At 38.0% G+C, this 21,639-nt stretch overlaps 1 protein-coding gene across 3 annotated transcripts in view; it reads right to left on the bottom strand.

Moving 5' to 3' along the window:
* Window positions 1-8,339: 8,339 nt before the first annotated feature.
* The window catches only part of LOC129186356 (signal transducer and activator of transcription 1-alpha/beta-like), a 21,582-nt gene continuing 8,282 nt past the window's right edge, over window positions 8,340-21,639 (bottom strand). For 2 of the 3 annotated variants that reach the window (XM_054784558.1, XM_054784567.1), the window contains exons 13-24: window positions 17,939-18,029; window positions 17,773-17,814; window positions 15,627-15,716; window positions 15,469-15,567; window positions 12,439-12,574; window positions 12,282-12,337; window positions 12,105-12,202; window positions 11,874-12,013; window positions 10,554-10,742; window positions 10,396-10,477; window positions 10,219-10,315; window positions 8,340-10,145 (exon numbers count right to left, since the gene is read on the bottom strand). In XM_054784558.1, the coding sequence (XP_054640533.1) occupies window positions 10,116-10,145; window positions 10,219-10,315; window positions 10,396-10,477; window positions 10,554-10,742; window positions 11,874-12,013; window positions 12,105-12,202; window positions 12,282-12,337; window positions 12,439-12,574; window positions 15,469-15,567; window positions 15,627-15,716; window positions 17,773-17,814; window positions 17,939-18,029 (1,150 nt within the window). In that variant the 3' untranslated portion in view covers window positions 8,340-10,115. The remainder of the gene's footprint in view (window positions 10,146-10,218; window positions 10,316-10,395; window positions 10,478-10,553; window positions 10,743-11,873; window positions 12,014-12,104; window positions 12,203-12,281; window positions 12,338-12,438; window positions 12,575-15,468; window positions 15,568-15,626; window positions 15,717-17,772; window positions 17,815-17,938; window positions 18,030-21,639) is intronic. The other variant, XM_054784576.1, reaches the window with a different exon arrangement.

Below are 21,639 nucleotides of genomic sequence, written 5' to 3'. Positions count from 1 at the left end.
CATGGAATGTTCATCTTCAAACGGTAATTGCTTGTGACGTTTGGATGCAAAGACAAAATGTTCCCATTCCTTGTAATGTCAGTCAGCAAGATGAAACTTAATGACGTGGGAACGTTGCAGTTGCTGCAACATAAAGGGAGTACAAAGAGCGTTATGTGCATGCCAGGCCAGTAGTTGGCGACGTAAGACTTAAGAATGTGAAAACAATGTCATGCTTTGAAGTTAAAAATGTGTTTTATTGCTCTGATCAAAAGTGGAAAAGACTTGACAGCAGGGGTGTCGTGTCAAAGTGCGTCCCAAGGAGCCATTTCAGGTGCACGGGTCATTTTTTAAATTGGCCCTCCACCTTTTTTTTTTATGTTTTTGTAAAATTGCTGTTTTTAATAAATCAAATCACCACTTGATTCTTGTAATATTACCATTTTTTTCTCTGAATTGTGCAACTTTTTACTATTTGTAATAATAGAATTACAAATTATTTTTGTAGTATAACTTTTTGTAGTATAACTTTTTATGCATCTCATATAATTACCACTTTACTCTTGTAAAATTAAAATTTTTAATCATAACAAGTTTATTCTTGTAATATTACCATTTATTTTCTATTCATATTTTTGACATTATTTCCCATAATGGTACAACTTTTTGTGCATGAAATTATACCCTTTTTCTCATATAATTACAAGTATACCTTTGTAAAATGTACTTTTTTAGTAATAAAATGTGTCACGTCTTGGCATGTTGTTGAGTCAACGACCCCAGGATGCAGAGAGCAGGACCCAAGTGCAGGTAAAAATGTTATAACATGTCATAACATTACCACTTTCTTCTTGTAATATATATATTTTTTTCTCTTGTTATTTTTTACTTTATTTCACGTAATAGTACATTTTTTCCTTATGTAATTCCAAATGCATGCTTGTAAAAAGGACTGTTTTTAATCATAACATGACCACTTTCTTCTTGTAATATTACCATTTTTTCTCTTCATATTTTTGTCTTTATTTCTCATAATAGTGTAACTTTTTTTGCATGAAATTTCACATTTTTTCCTCATGTAATTAAAAATGTATGCATGTAAAAATGAATATTTTTAATCATAACATTACCACTTTATTTTTGTAATATTAGCATTTTTTCCTCTATTTTGGTAATAGTACTACATTTTTCGCATGAAATTCCACTTTTTTCCCTAATGTAATTATACATATATTCTTGTAAAAAATTATATTTTTAAAAATAACAATACCACTTTATTCTTCTAATATTACTGTTTTTTTCTGTTAATATTTTGTACCTTATTTTCATTTGTACATTTTTTTTGCATGAAATTCCCTTTTTTTTCCTCATGTAATTAAAAATGTATGCTTGTAAAAAGGACTATTTTTAATCATAACATTACCACCTTATTTTTGTGATATTGCCATTTTTTTCTCTGAATATTTTTGACTTTACTGTATTTGTCATAATAGTGCAACTTTTATTTGCATGAAATTCCACTCTTGTTTCTCATGTAATTACCAATGTATGCTTCGAATAATGACTATTTTTAATCATAACATTACCACTTTATTTTTGTAATATTATCGTTTTTTTGTCTTAATATTTTTTGACTCTGTTTTCCGTAATAGTACAGCTTTTTTTGCATGAAATATCAAATTTTTTCCTCATGCAATTACAAATGTGTGCTTGTAAAAAAGACTGTTTTTAATCATAACATTACCACTTTATTTTTGTAATATTGTCATTTTTCTCTTAACGTTTTTTTTTTTATTTTCTGTAACAGTACAGCTTTTTTGGTGGGGGGTGAAATTTCACATTTTTGTCCTCATATGCTTGTAAAAATGACTATTTTTGATCATAACATTACCACTTAATTTTTTTTAATATTTCCACTTTTTTCTCTTAATATTTTTGACTATTTTCCATAATAGTACAACATTTTTCACATGAAATTCCACTTTTTGTCCTCATGTAATTACAAGTGTATTCTTGTAAAAATGACTATTTTTGATCAAAACATAAAACTACTTTATTTTTTTAATATTTCCACTTTTTTCTCTTAATATTTCTGACTATTTTCCTTAATAGTACAACTTTTTTCACATGAAATTACACGTTTTCCTCATGTAATTACTGTACAAATGCATGCTTGTAAAAATGACTATTTTTAATCATAGCATTACCACTTTATTTTTGTGATATTACCATTTTTTTCTTTTAATATTTTTTACTTTTTTTTCTCAGAATAGAATGTTTTCCTGTCTAATTCCAAATGTAGCATGGGTGTTCAAGGTGCATCTCGGGGGCCATTTTTTGGCTTGAAGGTCGTATTTTACTGGCCGTTGGCACATTGTAAAATGAATAATCAATAGTCAATAGGTCAATAGTCGCCTATAAGACGTGGCGGATGTATTGTGGAGATAGTTGGGCATGTATTGACTTGGGCATTCTTCTTGGTGTCGGGGGATGATGGACCAATCAGAATGCAGCGTTGTTGAAGGCAGAGTTGACTGAGGACAAGAAGCAAGTGACAGCAAACTCAGAGGCTCCGCTGCAGTCACCACACACTTGGCATGCGCCTTTTTTGTGGTCACTGCAACTATGCTGACTATGTCTCTACGATGGTGCGTGTGTGCGTGTGTGTGTGTGTGTGTGTGTGTGTGTGTGTGTGTGAGGTCCACTCATGCTCGCATGCGAGTGCCCATGTATGTGGCCCTACACTGACTGTACGGTATAATGTTCATGTTGATGTTGGTGGTTTTGCTTCATTCTGGACATTTACTGTGTGTGTGTGTGTGTGTGTGTGTGTGTGTGTGTGTGGGTGTGTAGAATGTGAGGGAACGTCGCAGCATAGGAAGGAGACCACAGTAGAGCGCGTGTAGTTGTTTGTCAGAAAGAGAAATAATCACATGGTAGTTTTGCCGCTGATGACAAAACACGTCATTGTCAATCACACCTGAGTCTGTCTCAGACTTCGACGGACTGCATTGATCCACAAGGGAAATTGCTCGGTTACAGTAGATCAATGCAGAAGAAATAGACAAACACTAGAAATAAAATAAAAAGAATAGAAGATAAACAAGATTTGCATATTTAATGTACAAGTAGTGTGTAAAAATAAGGTAAATTCAAGATTCAAGAGTTTTTATTGTCATATGCACAGTAAAACAGGTAGTTCTGCTATGCAATGAAATTCTTGTTCTGTTCATTCTCCCCCAAAAAAGAAAGAAAACACCATGAAATGAGTAAGAACATAAGGAATATGGTAAATAGAAGTACATTTACACTCTACACAAGGGAGGGCAGACAGTACAGATGATCTTTTACAGACAGGTGGACAGGTATTGTAGAGCTGGATGGCGTGTGGAATGAATGAAGTCTTGTAGCGTTCACTGTGGGAACGGAACTGGAGGAGTCGGTTGGAGAATGAGCTCTGCTGCACCTCTGTTGTCCGATGGAGTTAGTGGGTGTGGTTGCCCATGATGGAGAGCACTTTGTCCATCCGGTTTATGTCCTTGCAATATAACCATAATTTCATTTTTTTTCATTGCTCGGATTAATGCAACTTTATTTGCATAAAACTTTTTTCTCAAAGAATTACTATTGCTTGGAAAATGACTATTTTTCATCATCATGTTACCACTTTATTCTTGTTATATTACCATTTTCTGCTGAGTACATTGGTTATATTACAGTGGATCTCAGTTATTACTCTGGGCGACAGAAATACTATTGAAGCTGATAATATCTATTTATTTGTCTGTACTGTGCAGACTGAACTCGAAACTGAAGCCAGCTAAATGCAACAAAATGGAGAGCAGTGAAGCATACAAGTGTATTCAAGAGCCAAATTCCATGCCGAGTACAACAAATCATCCATGTTGGCAGGTCTGCACTAATACTGAGAGTCCTCCCTGCTTCTCACGTCCAGTTCACCGCACCGCAATTCATTTTAGTCGTAACATGACCAATATTCTTATAGTACCATTTTTTTTCCCTCGTAATATTTGGTTGGGTTTTTTTTCCCTTCGGAATAGTACAAGTTTAGTCATGTGAAATTCCAAGTCATTTTTCTCAACTAATTTGACCACTTTCTTGTAATATACATTTTTTTTCCTCATAATATTTTAGATTTTTTTTCCCTAGAATAGTTTATGCAATAATTGTAATAATTGGAATATTACAACTTCCTTCTCATAAATTTATGACGTTATTCTCAGAATATTTCGACTTTTTTTTCGTAAATTTATGATATCATTCACGTAAATTTACGACGTTATTCGTGTCATTTACGACTTTGTTCTTGTAACTTTACAACTTTATTCTTGTAATATTATGACTTTCTTCTCGCAAATTTATGACTTTTTTCTCATAAATTTACGATTTACTCGTAATATTACCAATTTATTCTCGTCAATTTATAACATTATTCTCCTAATTTACGACCTAAGTGTCGTAAATTTATGAATTTATTCTTGTCATATTACCACTTTCTTCTCGTAATATTATGACTGTATTCTTGTAAATCACCGTTATTCTTGTAATTTACACCTTTATTCTCAAAAATTTTTGACTTTATTCTTGTAATATTACGACATTTTTCTCGTAAATTTATGACTTTATTCTTGTAATATTACAACTTTTTTCGCATCAATTTTCAACTTTATTCTCGTAGTATTATGACTTTTTCGCATAAATTTTCAACTTTATTCTCGTAATATTACAAATTTATTCTCGTCAATTTATAACGTTATTCTCATAATTTACGACTTTAGTGTCGTAAATTTATGAATTTATTCTTGTCATATTACCACTTTCTTCTTGTAATATTACAACTGTATTCTTGTAAATCAACGTTATTCTTGTAATTTACACCTTTATTCTCGTAAATTTATGACTTTATTCTTGTAATATTACCACTTTCTTCTCGTAATATTACAACTGTATTCTTGTAAATCAACGTTATTCTTGTAATTTACACCTTTATTCTCGTAAATTTATGACTTTATTCTTGTAATATTACAACTTTTTTCGCATCAATTTTCAACTTTATTCTCGTAGTATTATGACTTGTTTCGCATAAATTTTCGACTTTATTCTCGTAATATTATGAGTTTATTCTCATAATATTACAACTTTATTCTCATAAATGTGTGACTTTATGCTTGGAATATTCCAACTTTACTCTCGTTAATTTACAACTTTATTCTTGTAATATTACGTTGTTACGTTGCCTTTTTTCTCGTAAATGTACGACTCTTTTCTCGTAATATTAAGACTTTTTTCTAGTAAATTTATGACTTTACTCTCATAATATTACAACTTTTTTCTTGTAAATTATGACTTTATTCTTGTGATATTACGACTTTGATCTTGAAACATCGGCCTTGTGCCGGTATTTAGCCTTCGATGGAGTTTACCACAGGATTTGGGCTGCATTCCCAAACCACCCGACTTCGAGAAGACTGAGCTCCGGCACTCCGGGAGCCGCTAGCGGCCTCACACGTCTGCTCAGACAGTAGCGCTTGCCCTCGGACTGGCCATGTGTCCTATTCTGATAATATAATGACTTTATTCTTGTAATATTACGCCTTTATTCTCGTCAATTTACAACTTTATTTATTCTCGTAATATTACGACTTTATTCTCGTAATATGATTTTTTTTCTTGTAAATTTACAACTTACAACTCTCATAAATTTACAATGTTATTTTTGTAACTTTACGACATTATTCTTGGAAATGTATTACTTTATTCTCGTAATATTACAACCTTTTTCCTCGTCAATGTAAGACTTTTTTCACGCAAACGTATGGCTTTATTCTTGTAGATTTACAACTTTATTTTGGAAATCGATGATTTTTTTTTCAGTGTGACCATAATATCTCTCATCGTGTGATATTAAAACAAATATTAAAAACAAAAAATAGAATTTTTTTTCTTTTTCTCCCAGAATAGCAAAACTATATCGGTATGTTTTTCTTGAAATATTACAACTTTATACTTTTTGTCATTCTTTTAAATCTACATCTTTTTATCTATAAAAGTTAGTTTTTTTTGTAATATATTGACTATATTCTCAAAAACAATATTTCCCATAAAAATGTGATCTTTTTGTTGTAATATTAAGACTTTATTCACATCACGTTGTGTGATGAAAATAGTGTTTTTCTTGCCGTTCTTTAATCTTGCATATTATATCGTGTGTGATTCTATATTTTATCTTTATGCTGTTTCCAGTCACTTTCCCAACATTGCAGCTTTAAAAGCAGCGCAGGATCCCTTTAAGAAAACAGCTGACATCAGCATTGTGCCTGCACAGACAAACACACTCACACAAATAAACATACATTCCTGAATGTGTGTGTGTGTGTGTGTTCTCTGCATCCCACCATTGTCCCGCTGCAACTTAGTCCACACAGACAATGTAAACACAAGCGGACACACACGTGTAGAACGTGCAGCACCCACGTAGACACGCACACACTGCTCATTCTATTCTGTAGGCTGTGCGTGTGTGCGTGTGTGCGTGTGTGTGGTAGACGGAGGGCAGTAAATTTCTGGGAATTGTGCTGCTGCCACAGTGAGGAGATGCTGAGAGCAGCAGGAGGGTGGAGTGTGTTCATTGTTTCTTCCATGGAGAAAGATTAGAGCGCCTTTCCAACACTCATAAGGCTTGCACACACACGCGCACACACATCTGACCTATATGCAAACACACACGCACACATTATAATGAGGGCAGACATGCTGAAAAGGGACTTGATGATGACGGAAAGCAACAAGGACTGGTGTCCAAAGTGCGGCCCGGGGACCATTTTTGAACATTTTCTTATCAAATTGGAGAATAACCCCCCCGCCCCATGTTTGTCTGCCGTGATCCGGCAAACAGGTCATGTGACGTGTCCGGAACGTTCCGCCAAAGCTCTGCAGACTCATTTACCATCAGAGAGGAAGAAGGCGGGATGGAGCAGAATGGCTCCATCCATCCTCCAGAGAGGACACTTCCTGTCTGACATCATCGCCGGCCAGGACAATTCCTGGCGCGCGGGTCGGCGCTCACATGAAGGGAGCGCCGCCGCTTCCTGCGGGGTCAGACTCCATAGATGTGCTTGAAGTAGGGAAGCACTTCCTGGCGACAGAGGTGACTTTGAATGACTCCATAGATCACGAGAAAGTCCACTTCCTGAATTGTGCCGCTGATAACAGCTGGAACAAACACTTCCTGCGACAGGTGTGGGCTTGTCCGCCGCGCCAAACACGAGTCATCAAAATGGTGTGAAAAATGTTGGAAAGTTCTAATTTAAGTACAAATACTGGGGGGTAAAACATCATTTTGTTGCGAAAACGAACTCAAAAAGTGACTACACAGCGTTTAGTTGCAATTCCATGTTTCTTCCAACAGGGGGCAGCAATGGACAAATGGGTACGATTGCTTTGATTTTCCTTAAGTGTACTGTAGTCCACCATATACAGTATATACTGTATATATATAATTCCATTAATTAAATAACCAAACTAGATAATTTACTAAATTTATTCGTAATTCAGTTATTGACTAAACTTGTTATATTTTCAATGTATTTTTTATACATTTATTTTGTATATTTTATACAGCCTTTTATAAGGCATTTAACAAGAATGTTCAAATTTCTGTTTTTTTACGATTAATAACTTTAAAAATGAATAACCTAATTTTAGACCCTGCACCCCAAGTTCAAGTTGAGTAAATTACTAAAATGTCATTTACTCTACTTTTGTTAATTTGTATTTACTTATTTATTTATAGTTATTTATGTATTTGTTTTTCTTTCTTTATATTGTTAGTTTTTGCTAAATTACTATATTTTAATCATTATTTTAAATTACTTTTCACCTTACAAAAAAGTAAAAAAAAAAAAAAAGTTAAAAAAAATATATCTACTTATAGATAAAACTGATTTCAAAAGAATGTGAGCATTACTTAATTAAAAAAATTAATAAATGACACATTTTTTTTTAGAATTTAAAAAAGTCAAAGTCCTCCCTGTGGATCAAACAGTAAAATATAAAAAGAAAAAAAATAACACATAAAAAAGAAAAAATATATACAGTATAGTAAAGGGCAAAAAATTCTGATTCTGAATTTACTTTTTCTTTGGCTCTTTATTTGCCATAACAAGTAAATATAAAATCAAATGTACATCAGGCTAGCAGTTTTATCTGCCTCCACTTTTGTTTCCTGCTGCTCGGTTTTCTCACCTTTCCAGGATGTAGTCTGTGATTATGTAGCAGCGTCCCTTCACTCTCTCCTCACCCTTCCTCCCGTCCGTGTGCTCATGACTGTGCAGTGTAAACCCTTCCTTCCCCTTCCGCCCCGTGTCGACACATACGGCACCGCACGTCATCACCATCACGTGCGGGTTGAACAGAAAATAAGATGACCAAAAAAAAAACAAAAAACGATGGCTCCTGTAAGAGCCGAATCGTTCCCAAACGATTCATCACTGCCGGGTAGTGATGGGAAAATAGATTCCTTTTATTAATTCCAGTTCTTATGAGTCAATGAAGTAAATCGGGTACTCGAGTCTCGAGTCAGTCGTCACAAAGTGCCTGGGCAGAATTTCGCAGATGCGCAACAAATTGCCCCTGGGAATCGGTGAAGCTTGATTTTTAGTGAGTCAGTGAAAAGTCTTTGTTGAGAATCTGTGAGTTAGTAAAACTCGAGTCTTCATCAAATACCTGTAAGTCAGTGAAACTCAAGTTTTTGTTTAGCACCCGTGATTCAGTGAAACTTGAGTGCTAGTCAAGTACCCGTGCGTCGGTGAAACGTGAGTCTTTTCGACGACCCGAGTAAACAAATAAACAAAAATGAATTTTATAAAATTAACAAAACTTAGTATTTTTGAAACCTGTGGGTAAATGAAATTCGAGTATTAGTCAACCCCTGAGTCACTGAAACTCAAGTCTTGGTCTGGCACCATTGAGTCAGTGAAAGTCGTTTCTTCGTCAGCCCGTGAGTCAGTGAAACTAGAGTCTTCGTCAAATACCCGATAGTCAACGAAACTAGAATCTTCTTTAATCCGTGAGTAAATGAAACTTGAGTATTCGTCCACTTGTGAGTCAGTGAAACTGAAGTGTTCCTCAAGCACCCATTAATCGGGGAAACTCTAGTCTATGTTGAGTATCCGTGAGTCAGTGATACATGAGTCTTCGTTGAGTACCAGAGAGCAAGTGAAACTAGTCTTTTTTTAACCAGTGAGAAAATGAAACTGGAGTAGTCAACCCATGAGTCAGTGAAACTTGAGTCTTTTCATTGAGTACCCGTAAGTGAACGAAACTCGTGTCTTCTTTAACCCGTGAGTAAATGAAACTCAAGTATTTGCCAACCCGTGGGTCAGTCAAACTTGAGTCTTTGCCAAGTACCCGAGAGTCAGCAAAACTAGAGTCTTCCTTAACTTGTGAGTAAATGAAACTTGTGTCTTCGTCAACCCATGAGTCAGTGAAACTCGAGTCTTCGTCGAGTGCCCGTGAGTCAGTGAAACTCGAGTCTTCTTTTTCGTGAGTAAATGAAACTTCAGAGAGTTCGTCAACCTGTGAATCAGTGAAATCAGTTCGTCCAGCACCAAACTTGGTGTTCGTCAAGTACCCGGGAGTCAAATAGTTTTTAATTAGGCAATAGCAAACATTTACAAATATGGCATCAATTTCAAGTAAATTTCCAGGATGAAATAGTGCCACAATAGAAGGGAAGTAAGGAAAGCCAAGTATACATAATTCACAAAATAAATGATAAGCAAGATAAGAAATAGAAAATAAAGAAAGCTACACTGTGGAATATGACTTGCTGACTGTAGAATACCACAGAATGGAAGCTGGACTACCTCAAGAGCTCAGGTTTTGGGCAGGTGTGATACTATAGTGTGCACGTCTGATGGCGCTGAGGTCCAAGGCAAGCTCAGGTCCTCAGGCACTTGAAACATTTGGGGGGACATTGCCTGTGAGTCAGTGATACCCGTGGGCTGCGCGAGTGAATCGTTCGTTTTGTGGAGTCTGTGATGCAGCTCGGGCAGAAAGGGGAGAGGCTTTTTCCATACTTTTCTACAAATGAAGTTAGAGTACGACAGACCTCCTCAGTTCTGACCCTGACAGTCTACGTTCATCTGTGAAGAAAGAAACAAAAAAAAGATGTCAGTTTATTGGTTCTATGTCGTATGCATTGCTGCCGTCACTCACTGCGTCATCAACGTCTGAGGGACCGACAAACTGCTCCAAACTCTCGAAGACCCCAGGTGACATCAGCATCAGTTTCTCCTGCAGGCGGGACGGATGTCTGCGCGATCACGACACAAGCCCCATCAACTCCACAGTGCAGGTTAGCAAAGACACTCGAAATTCCAAAGACTCGCTTACACCACTGAGACGGAAATAAGCAGCTTCCCGATGTAGCCGCTCAACTCTGTGTTGTCCACGTCCATGTCCATGGGCTCTGGAGCTGGATACCAAGACGACACCAATTTACAAAGCCTTCCACGCACGCCCAAAGTAAAAGGGAATCATTTGCGTCTTACGCTCGAAATTTTGGGTGTAGTACTTCCCAAACGCTTCATGTTTTGGGATGTTGGGGTAGAGGAAGGTGAGCGGCTCATAGGGGATGTTGTCCGCCGCCATCCACTTGTAGGTGCAGATGCTGTCGGCCAAAGAGACTGCACTCAGATCTTTCTTTTTGTATGGCGCCACTGAGTGGAAGATGGGGGTGTCTGATGGGAAAATCACATGACCAATCATGACCATTGATCAGGCAACCAATGGAATTGTGCAGAACATGGGTACACCATCGATATTCTTCCCCTATAGAAATACTTTTTAGGCCAATGGATTTTTCTCAGATTATTTTGTTTTTTTATAAATTCACTTTTGTTAGTCAACCAAAAACAATTACAGTCAAACCTTGTTTTTCATATGATTTGATTTTCAACAAAAACTGTCTGCGGTTTTTGTACGCCGTCTTGATGAATGTAGGACCAAATTTTTCACCACACAAACCCCTTCGGTTTTTGTCATTAATCCGTTCCAAAAGGTCAGACAAAACCGAAACGTACAAAAACCGAATCAGTTTTTCCCCTAAGAAGCAAACGTCACAAATGTGGCTTTACCAGAAAATAACATAAGAAAAAAAACGACTGCTCCTGATAAGAAGCGGCTCATTTGCGAGCGGTAGTGATGGGAAATTTAATGAGTCACTCACCGTACCTGTGAAACGTCAGTGAAACTCAAGCCTTTGTCAACTACCCGTGAGCCCGTGAAACCCTGTCTTGGGTGAGTGCCCGTGATTCAGTGAATCTCGAGTCTTTGTCAAGTTCCTGTGCGTCAGTGAAACTCCAGTCTTCGTTGAGTAGCTGTGATTCAGTGAAACTCGACTCTTAGACCAGTACCCATGTGTCAGGGAAACTTGAGTCTTCATCGAGTACCCTAACCCCCCTCCCCCACCCCGAGTAAGTGAAACTCGAGTCTTTGTCAAGTACCCGCAAGTCAGTGAACTGTGAGTTTTTGTCAGACAGCTGGGAGTCAGTGAAACTCGAGTCCTTGTTGAGTACCCATGAATCAATGAAAGTTGAGTTTTGGGTGAGTACTCATGAATCAGTGAAACCTGAGTTTTCATCGAGTACTTATTACTTTACTCGAGTCCTTGTAGAGTACCCGTCAGTCTCTGAAACTTGAGTATCCGTCGAGTACCCGTGAGTCCATGAGACTCCAGTCTTGGGTGAGTACCCGTGAGTCAGTAAAAGCTCCAGCCTGTCGAGCACCCATGCGTCAGTGAAACTTGAGTCTTCGTTGGGTAGCCATGATTCATATTAAGTGAACAATGTGAAAGTAAATCTGGTGCTCACTGGTTAGGTCATGTTCGATCCACATGAACGTAATGGCTCCTTCTTTGCTGCTCTCACTGAACCTGAGCAAAAAGGTCCCTGGACATTTGTCGCTCAGCAGTGCCATTGCACGTTCCTTACTGATGAAACCCATGATGATGCTGCACACACGCACACACACACACAAACACACAGGAAGTAAAATTGCTCTCTTTCAGTGCCAAGATCGGATTCTGAACAAATGGAACTCACCCGTCATTCCAGAGAACAAGCAGGTGCTTTTGAATCAGATCCAGGGTGCCGTCAATCCACAACCAGAAGGAATTCACTTTCTTATTAGCGCTTGGTGGCTAAACACAACCAGTTGACGCTTTTAGTGCAAACACAATCAAAATTCTAAGGAGCTGTGTGGTTATTTCTGTGTGCCACCTTGTAGAACTTGCTCCAGGCAATGAGTCCATCTGGGTTCCTCTCAGCGTTGGGTCCTGCAGAGAGTCATAGATCCTTTCATCAACACAAGAAGACACTCAAGGATTATTTGACTTAACACGTTGTTCATGCTTTAAGCGCGACGGGAAGTTCTGACCCAGCAGCAGGTCGGCCAGCGTGCCGAGCTGCTCGTTGCTCAAGCCTCGCTTGGTGACGGAGGAGAACTGCCAGCTGAGAACCTCGGAGAGCTGAGACCACTTCGCTGCCGGTGGAGACTGAAAGAACTGCAGTTTCTGTGGAGGGAAATCCAACTGTGGATGAGAACGGCCTGGAAACATTCTCAACTTCTCAATGAGACACTTTTTTCTTCAAACGGCACAATTCAGTTGAGAGCACCACGGTACACTTCCAAATCAGAAAGCCTTCAACAAAGAGGAGGAACACAATACCAGCAACAGAACAAGGATGTTGGACATCCAACATTCATTCCGCTGTCACGGTTTGGTACATAATGTGGTTTTAAGGTCAAGATTCGGCTCTTACTTTCTAATACGCTCCTGTCTGTGTCTGTAAGTAATGTGAAATGTGGTATTTTAGACAGCAGTGTTTTTTAATGAGGACACTAATTATGTCTAGCCTGGAGATTGTGGCTGCTGCGTCAGCCGCTGACTAACTAAATGCACGTGCATCAATTTCAGTCCATTTTAATTCATTTGTGAATACAAAAAAACAGTTTCAGTTTTAAAATATGGGTGTTTGATAGGTTTCTAACCACCACCATGTGCATTCATAGTGTCTTCTTCGAGAACATTCTGACGTTTATTAAACAGGTAAGTTTTGATTGTATTCATACACTTAAAAAAGTATTTATTTCAGCTGGCTTTGTCGTCTTCTCTTTGGAATTTTACGCTGACAGCGCTCGCTCTGATGAAAGCTCCATCATAAATACCAATATCCCACTTTCATACTTCTTTATTAGGGACATTTTAAGGTATAAATCGTTTAAGGTACTCCCCACTAATCAATGACAATATAAGATCATCCATGAACAGATGGATTTATTAAACTGTGGCAATGTTAAAAGCTACATACAAGTTTAATTTTGCTTAGCAGCATGCGACTACGGTGCGTTCAAGGACCGCCAAAGAGAGTGCAACAACTCAACACTTGGCGAGCAATGAAGCATCAAAACATAAACATGTTAACACTGAAAAAAATGGGGGCTGCTGCATGTGTGCTGTACATCTGACCTGTATAACCACGTATTTACAGCATAAATTATCACTGATTTACTGACTTAGGGTGAATGAGGTGTGTTTCCTGCAGAAAAAAAGGCCTATTTTCAGACAAAATAAATAAATATTGATCGAAAATGTAGAAATTCGTAAGGTCACGAATAGTAAAACACAAAATACAGCAAAAGTATGCAGAAATTGGGGGGGAACTTAACACCTTTAATACATTGAGTGCATTAAAGACGCTAACATGTGCTACGTATTAGCTTTGCGTTCCAGGCCAGGGGTTCTCAAATGGTCTTAACACACATTTTCCAATGGTCATTTAGTTGCGACACCTTTATTGAAGTCATTTTTATTTTTATTTATTTGTAATTCTTTTTTTACACTTTTATTTAACTCATTTTTCCAATATTTTTTATTTATGCTTCCACTGATTTATTTATTTATACTTTTATTTAAGTCAAACCAAACAAACTGCATGCAAACAAATAATGCATAGATTAAAATTAAATATAAAAATTGCACTAATGGCAAATTTCACTTCTAACAGTGCAATAAATATATACCATCCAGCAATGTTCTCTCTAATTTTTCAAGTATCTGAGCATAAACAAAAACGACAGAGCATTCCTTGGACCTCTGTGAGCGGCATCAGACGTGCACACTGTAGTATCGCAAAACCTGAGTATGTTCAAAACCTGAGACCTGAGAACTTCGATTGTGTTATATTTTGTATGTGAGTGGCTTCAAACAGACGGCAAGGAGGATTCCACAATGTACCTTTTTTATTCTATACCTCAGACAAAATAAGCCATGGTCTCATGCAATAAACCATTTGAATCTTGTAGAAAACCCCGAGTTTATTATTTTATTTTCAATTTATTATCTTGTTTATCATTTATAGTGTTCAGTAGGCATACTTTAATTTGCTTATTTGACTTTCACTTTCTGTTTTAAAGTAGCCCGTTGTGGCACTATTTCATCCTGAAAATGTACTTGAAATTGATGCCATGTTTGTTGTATATGTTACTTTTGTCTATATTAAAATAAAATAAAAGGAACCCACAACTGACCTTTAGGTCCCTTCAGCAACATAAACTCGGCGTAACACTTCCTGTATGTGGTACGTCCGGTGAAAATAAAAGCACGGCAGCAAAACATGCAGTTACGCCACACATTCAGTCCACACTTTTCACTCAGTAAACTGGCTTGCTACTTCGGCTTAGCAGCATGTTTTGTAAAGCAGCGCTTTTGCAGACGCTGCTGCACTGTTCGTTTGTTTCGCCATAATACAGGGTTAGCAAGCAGCATTAGCTATATGCTACCCTGCCATAAACAGCGGCATGTACCAAGTAACGCGCTGTTAATAAATTGATGGGCTGTGGTAGTAAATACGTGCAAACAGGATCTTATCATTGGCTGGACAGTGCTCATCATTGTGTTATATGTTCCGCTTGTTTCCTGGCACTCACTCCGTTGCATTGCAAAATACTAAAGAATAAATTTCTGTTTATCTCATTTACAGTTCGGGTTGGATTGTATTTTGTGCGCAGCATGGTTTTGCGGTGCGCAGAGAGCTCGAGAGCAGTGGCGATTGTGCACGCGCACAGCTTAGAGGGAGCATTGCCATCCAGGAATGACTACAGATGACTAATATTACTCAATTTTGACTTTTAAAAAAACCCAAAACAAGTCAGACATCTCAAGCGTTGGTTGTATATTACATATTTTAATGTCGCTGTCGGCGACTCACTAGTTGAGAACCACTGCTCTAGGTGACAAAGCAAATTAGTGGAATATTTATTAATGTTGCTAGTTAATAATGAATTACTTTGATTTTGAAATGGAAAAATCATAATACCAATACATGTGCCGTTACACCCCTAAAGTACAGTATATGCTACCAAACACTGATCTGCTCTGCTCAGCCTGGAAGAGTTTGTGATCACCTTGGGCTCGCTGGTTAGCATGTTGTACCACAGGATGGAGGCCCAGGCTCCGGGCAGCTGGTTCACGTGGGATATCACCACCACGGGCAGAGACAGCGCCTGAGACATGGACAATCATCTTATCTTCAGACTCAGTCGTCCTAAACACCGTGTCTCACCTCCAGTTGGACGTTGATTCCAGACTGGCTGAGCTGCAGCACCGACTCAAAGCTCAGCGAGTGGAGCTCCTTTGTGACGATCTGGGATGCCTAAAGACAGACACCCACTCCTGTTTATACATACTAACAGTACCTCACAAAAGTAAGAACACCCCTCACATTTCTGCAAGTACTTTTGATCTTTTTCAGTGAAGAAATTACACTGTGATACAAAGATATTTTACAGTATATACAGTGGTGTGGAAAAAGTGTTGGCTCCTTTCCTGATTTCTTATTTTTTGCATGTTTGACACACTTAAATGTTTCAGATCAAACAAATTTAAATATTAGTCAATCACAACACAACTGAACATAAAATGCAGTTTTTAAATGAAACTTTTTAATGAGGGAAGACTAAAAATCCAAACCCACATGGTCCTGTGTGAAAAAGTGATTGCCCCCTGAACCTAATAACTGGTTGGGCCCCCCTTAGCAGCAACAACTGCAATCAAGCAGTCTCTGTGGAGGCATTTTGGCCCACTCATCGTTTCAGAATTGTTGTCATTCAGCCACATTGGAGGGTTTTCAAGCATGAAGCGTCTTTTTAAGGTCATGCCACAGCATCTCAATAGAGGTGGACATGCTGGTGTGTTTTGGATCATTGTCCTGCTGCAGAACCCAAGTTGGTTTCAGCTTGAGCTCACCAACAGATGGCCGGACATTCTCCTTCGGGATTTTGTGGTAAGCAAGTCTTCCAGGTCCTGAGGCAGCAAAACAGCCCCACACCATCACACTACGACCACCATATTTTACTATTGGTATGAAGTTTTTTTTCTGAAATGCAGTGTTACTTTTTCCACACAGAGGGACATGTGCCATAAATTCCGGTGTATAAGCCACTACTTTTTTCTTAAACTTTCAACCCTGCGGCTTATACAGCAGTACGGCTAATTTATGGCTAAATTCGCAGAAATTCGTAATCGCAGAAGGTTATTATATATACAGTATACATACATATATACATATATATATTTATATACACACACACATATATATACACATATATATACATACATATATATATATATATACATATATACATACATATATATACATACATATATATACACACACACACACACACACATATATATACACACATATATATACATATATACATATACAGTATATATATATACATATACATATATATACACACACACATATATATATATAAATAAAACAGTATATAACAATATAACAGTCTGACTCACGGTGTCATCAAAGAACACTTTACTAACACCACTACATTCATCACACAGCAACTTCACACTCAAAAGGTGTACCTCACAATTATAAAAACATGTACCAATATGAGTGTGAAATTTCCCATAATCCATTGCATCTAAGCAATGCATTCATTGGGGTGCTGCAATGACGTCACCCTCCCTCTGGACTTTCGGCTCCGGGTACTGTGGCTCCCTCTGGTGGAAAGAGGCCGTATTGCAGCACCATCCAGCATTTTCTATGCTGCTTGTCCTCCAATTAACTGCTCCTCTGGGAGTAATGCATTATGGGTAGCTGTTAAAATAGCTGCTGTTTGTCATTTTAAACTTGTATAGGTACTTGTAATGTATATTTCCTATGTGCCTTTTAAGAGTGCTAAGTTGCTGCGTGAGGAGTTTAATGTTGTTTATAAGATGACACCATGATTCAGACTGTTACATTGAGTAATGGCCTCCTGCAATTTCAAGCAAGTTTTTTCATAGCTCATGATTGGCTCCTGTCAAAAAACGAGCTGCCTGGTCCTCACGGCCTTGCATTATTACTTTTTTCTCCCTTAATAATAAAAAGTTTCATTTCAAAACTGCATTTTGTGTTCAGTTGAGTTGTCACTGACTAATATTTACATTTATTTGATGAGCTGAAACATTTAAGTGTGACAAACATGCAAAAAAAGACGAACTCAGGGAGGGGGCAAACACGTTTTCACACCACTGTACAATCAGAAGGGGAAACCGCAGACATACCATACCAAAACCCATACTGATACAATCCAATCTCAATTTGATGCCAATATCGGACCGCTCTAACAAAATCTTAAAGAAAATATGCACAAATGGAGGGAAAACCATAGCAAGGTCATACAGAGAATTACCAATCTTACCTCACTGTTTCGACTTCCTGTTACTTTCTGCTCCTTTAATTGCTGAGTGTAAAACAAAAAACACTTTGAGTAGTTCTCCTACACTCCATTCAAGTATCATTCATTAAGAAGTCATCAAACATGCCCTGTTGAAATACTGTATGTCCATGATGTACAGGTTACCAACCAGATCTCTGAACTCTGCTTGCAGGCTGCCGTTGGGATCCTCCGTGTTCATGACTTTGGTGTTCGTTCCCAGCATGTTGAACTTACGGAACCTGAGAGAACACATGTGCATCTCTCACTGTGACAGTCTTTAGCATGAAACTTCGCTTAACATACTGGAATGCAAATACAGCAGCAATACCTCGCTTTTTGACATGAATTAATTTTAAAGGGCCCATCTAAAAAACACAATCGTACCAAAACCAAATCAATTTTTCCCATAAGAAATAATCTAAATTGGTGGGGTTGAACAGTATGAAAAAAAAAAATGCTCCAATGAGACGAGATTGTCCGCACTGTGCTGTAGGTGGGTTAGGTTGAGGAAATCAAGCGCTCCTTTTCTGTGACTTGCCGTAAATTCCCCCTGAGCTCACCTGTATACAAACATGGTGCTCATCGTGTGGGACTTCTTCACTATTTCAGAGGACATTTCGTCGAATGCTCTGCAAACATTCCGCGATGAGGGAAAAAAACATGGGAGCTTCAACACAGGACACCTAATCAGCCACCTGCATCGCTACGACACCCCGGGGCTTGTTCCTATCATCACACGGCATTTGAAAAGGGCAAAAAAGTTTGCCAGAGACGACCCGAGGGCTAAAGACATCTGTGATTTCAGCATGGAAATGATGGTGCTGGGTGACCAGCCCTTTACCATTGTTGAAGACAACGGCCTTTGGCTGTTAGTAAACACCTTGGAGCCATGCTTTGTACTTCTGAGCCGCCGCTATTTTTCCTTTTTTGTTAATCATTGTAATGTCATGATATTTGATAAGGACAAATCTACAGAAAGTCTGTCAAATTCACCTTTTTTGAGTGAGTCCTTCTTACCTCCAGGCGTGCATAAACTACAGTTATATCTAAATTCAAAAAAGAATAGATGGACTAAGTTAATGGTTATTAGTCGGAATGTTGACCGATATTGACATAAAAATGTAATATGGATTGATATCGGCATCAGGTTTTTCCCTATAATGAAAGCCGATAATAAAAAACTGCTGTAGGGCTCGGTACTTGCCGTCATCGAGGCATCCAGAGGTGCCAATACATGGAAAAACTTTGTGACATCCTGTGTTATTCCTCGCAGTCGGAACTGGGCTTCAATGTGTTGAAATCACGGGCGTGGGTGTGCACGGTCTCGTTGTCACTGTTGTCAGTCGACATGTTTACCCACGTCGAGGGACACCAAATGTGGAGATGCGATTCGCAAAGAGACAGACGTCAAGGTAGGTGACACCAATCAGTTTACTCTCCACTCAACTCAACAACAAGCAACACAGCCATAGGCTACAACAACCTCATGACCCATCGGCAAAAACGTCAATATTGGACATCCCTAGTTATTAGGGTTGTTAACAATAAACCGATGCGGCCGGATATCCGGTTTGATTAAGGAACGGTCCAGATTAGCCGGTGGAAGCCTCCTGTATTGATAAGAATCAGCCATAAATCTGTAAGACTGCCACTTTCATAGTGTAATTAGCATCTTTATTTTATAATGTAAGATGGATGTCTACATCAAGAAACATTAACCGGAGAATTGAATGCCATCGAACTGCATCGTTTGTACACTTCATCGAATCGCTCCGTTTTTAATATATATCGATTCTGCAGCGTATCGTAACTTGTGTATCTCTAATCGAATCGTCTATCACAAAGAGATTTCCATCCCAACTGATTATCGGTATCGGCTTGAAGAAAATAAAAAATTGTGCATCTCTACTGTCAATTAGAGATCGATATTGGCTTTTTTATCAGTTTTGTTTTCATTTTAAATTATTTTATTAATATATTAAATCATTCAATACCAAAGACATTTATACTGTATGTTTTTACAAATCTGAACATGGGTAAGATATTCAGGATCTCAGATCTTTTACATTTTTTTGGCGCGAGAGGCGAAAAGCGGTGATGATGCAAGTGCACACTAAACGATGTTACTGTTAGAACAGTTTTAAGCCATAAAAACATTTGCAGAAGTGCATCTGATAAGAGCTCGGCATGGATCTTATGCATGCAAAAACACACTCAACAGCAAGGAAGAAGTAACAGAGCGTGGAGGAGCGTAGCTTGCAGAAGGTTACACATTGTAGAGACATTTTAACACATGCACGCGCACAATTTAGTTCCATCCATCCATTTTCTAGGGTGTTGGGGGTATGCTGGAGCCTATTCCAGCTGACTTCGGGCGACAGGCGGGGTACACAACAGACTGGTCGCCATATAGACAAACAACCATTCACACTCACATTCATACCTAAGGACAATTTAGAGTCGCCAATTAACCTAAAGTGCATGTTTTTGGAATGTGGGAGGAAACCAGAGTACCCCGAGAAAACCCACGCGCGGGGAGAACATGCACATTCCACACATGTGAAATACCAAATGCCCAAAGGAGAGTCGAACCCAGGCCTTCCCGATCTCCAGACTGTGACTGTGTGGCCAACATGCTAACCACTAGACCACCGTGCGGCCCCAGTTTAGCTCCAAATGTGAAAATTGTAAATAGTTCATGGTGTTATATTTGTAAAGAAATTGTTGTTTTGATGTAAAACAAGCCTTTTCTGTATTGTTTATGTTGTGGTATAGTTTCAATATTTGAGCTGTCACTAAAGCAAAAAATGTGTCTCAAAGTGAAAGTTATGATTGAAATGTATCTTTTCACAAAAAGTTGTTTCTCTCCCTTTTCTGGTTGGGAACAGATATTTTCCTGAAACATACCTGTGTTCTACTGCTGATTACACTAAAGAACAGGAAAAAGTAAAAACTAACTTTTTTCTTTTCTGATGAAAGACGGGAGCCTAATCTTTCTTTTAGTAGGTTCCATGCTTATGTAGCCATAGTGTGGCTTAAAAAATCAGTCAAAAAAGTCTAAAATGGCCGCTGTTGAAGGGGTCTTTTGAAAAATGGCTGGAGTTAAATGAGTTAATATAATATATTTATATTTTTAGTATTTTTATTTTATTTTGTAAATGTATTTTTTAATATATATTTTTATCGTTATTATATCAATATCCGTTACTGTCCAGCACTCCTTTATCAATGCCACTATTGACCGATACAGACATAGGCAGCAGCTCTTGCCTCAAGCTAATGTCAGGTCACACCTTTTGTAATGCATTTCACAAATAAACACTGTTTGTATAAAATAATACAAGATGCAGTAAGTTCTAGAAAAAGTATTAGCCATATTTCTTTCTAACCCTTAAAAAAAAACATGATCAATGCAAGGAAGACACCTTACTTCCCCCTTGCATAACCTGCGCTTTCAGCAATTTTTTTGAGACCCTTATTTTGTCAGACGCTGTCTGACAAATTTTTTGCCTTTGGGCTCTTGACGGCTCTATGGTGTGACAGTGAGACGAATCTGTGTTGAGGTTCAGGTTGAGGTTCCTCGAGGTCAGCTGACATCTTATTAAGGCACATATTTACAAACTTGAAAGTAATTCCACACTATACTGAGCTAGCAAGCGTGTTACTGTGTGGAGGGTGACGTCATCACTTGTGCGGCGATGTCATTATCGGCAGAAAAAAACTACCAATACGAGCCGATACGTCATTTTTTTGCCAGTATTGGCTGATAATTCAGGTAAATCCAAAAATATTATTAATTAATTATTAATAATTATAGTTTTACGTGCAGGAAACAATGCAAAACAGAGG

The sequence above is a fragment of the Dunckerocampus dactyliophorus genome, chromosome 1 (assembly GCF_027744805.1).
Source record: "Dunckerocampus dactyliophorus isolate RoL2022-P2 chromosome 1, RoL_Ddac_1.1, whole genome shotgun sequence".
NCBI lineage: Eukaryota > Metazoa > Chordata > Actinopteri > Syngnathiformes > Syngnathidae > Dunckerocampus > Dunckerocampus dactyliophorus.
The sequence above is the reverse complement of the archived record's forward strand: the minus strand, read 5'-3'. Positions and strand labels throughout refer to the sequence as shown.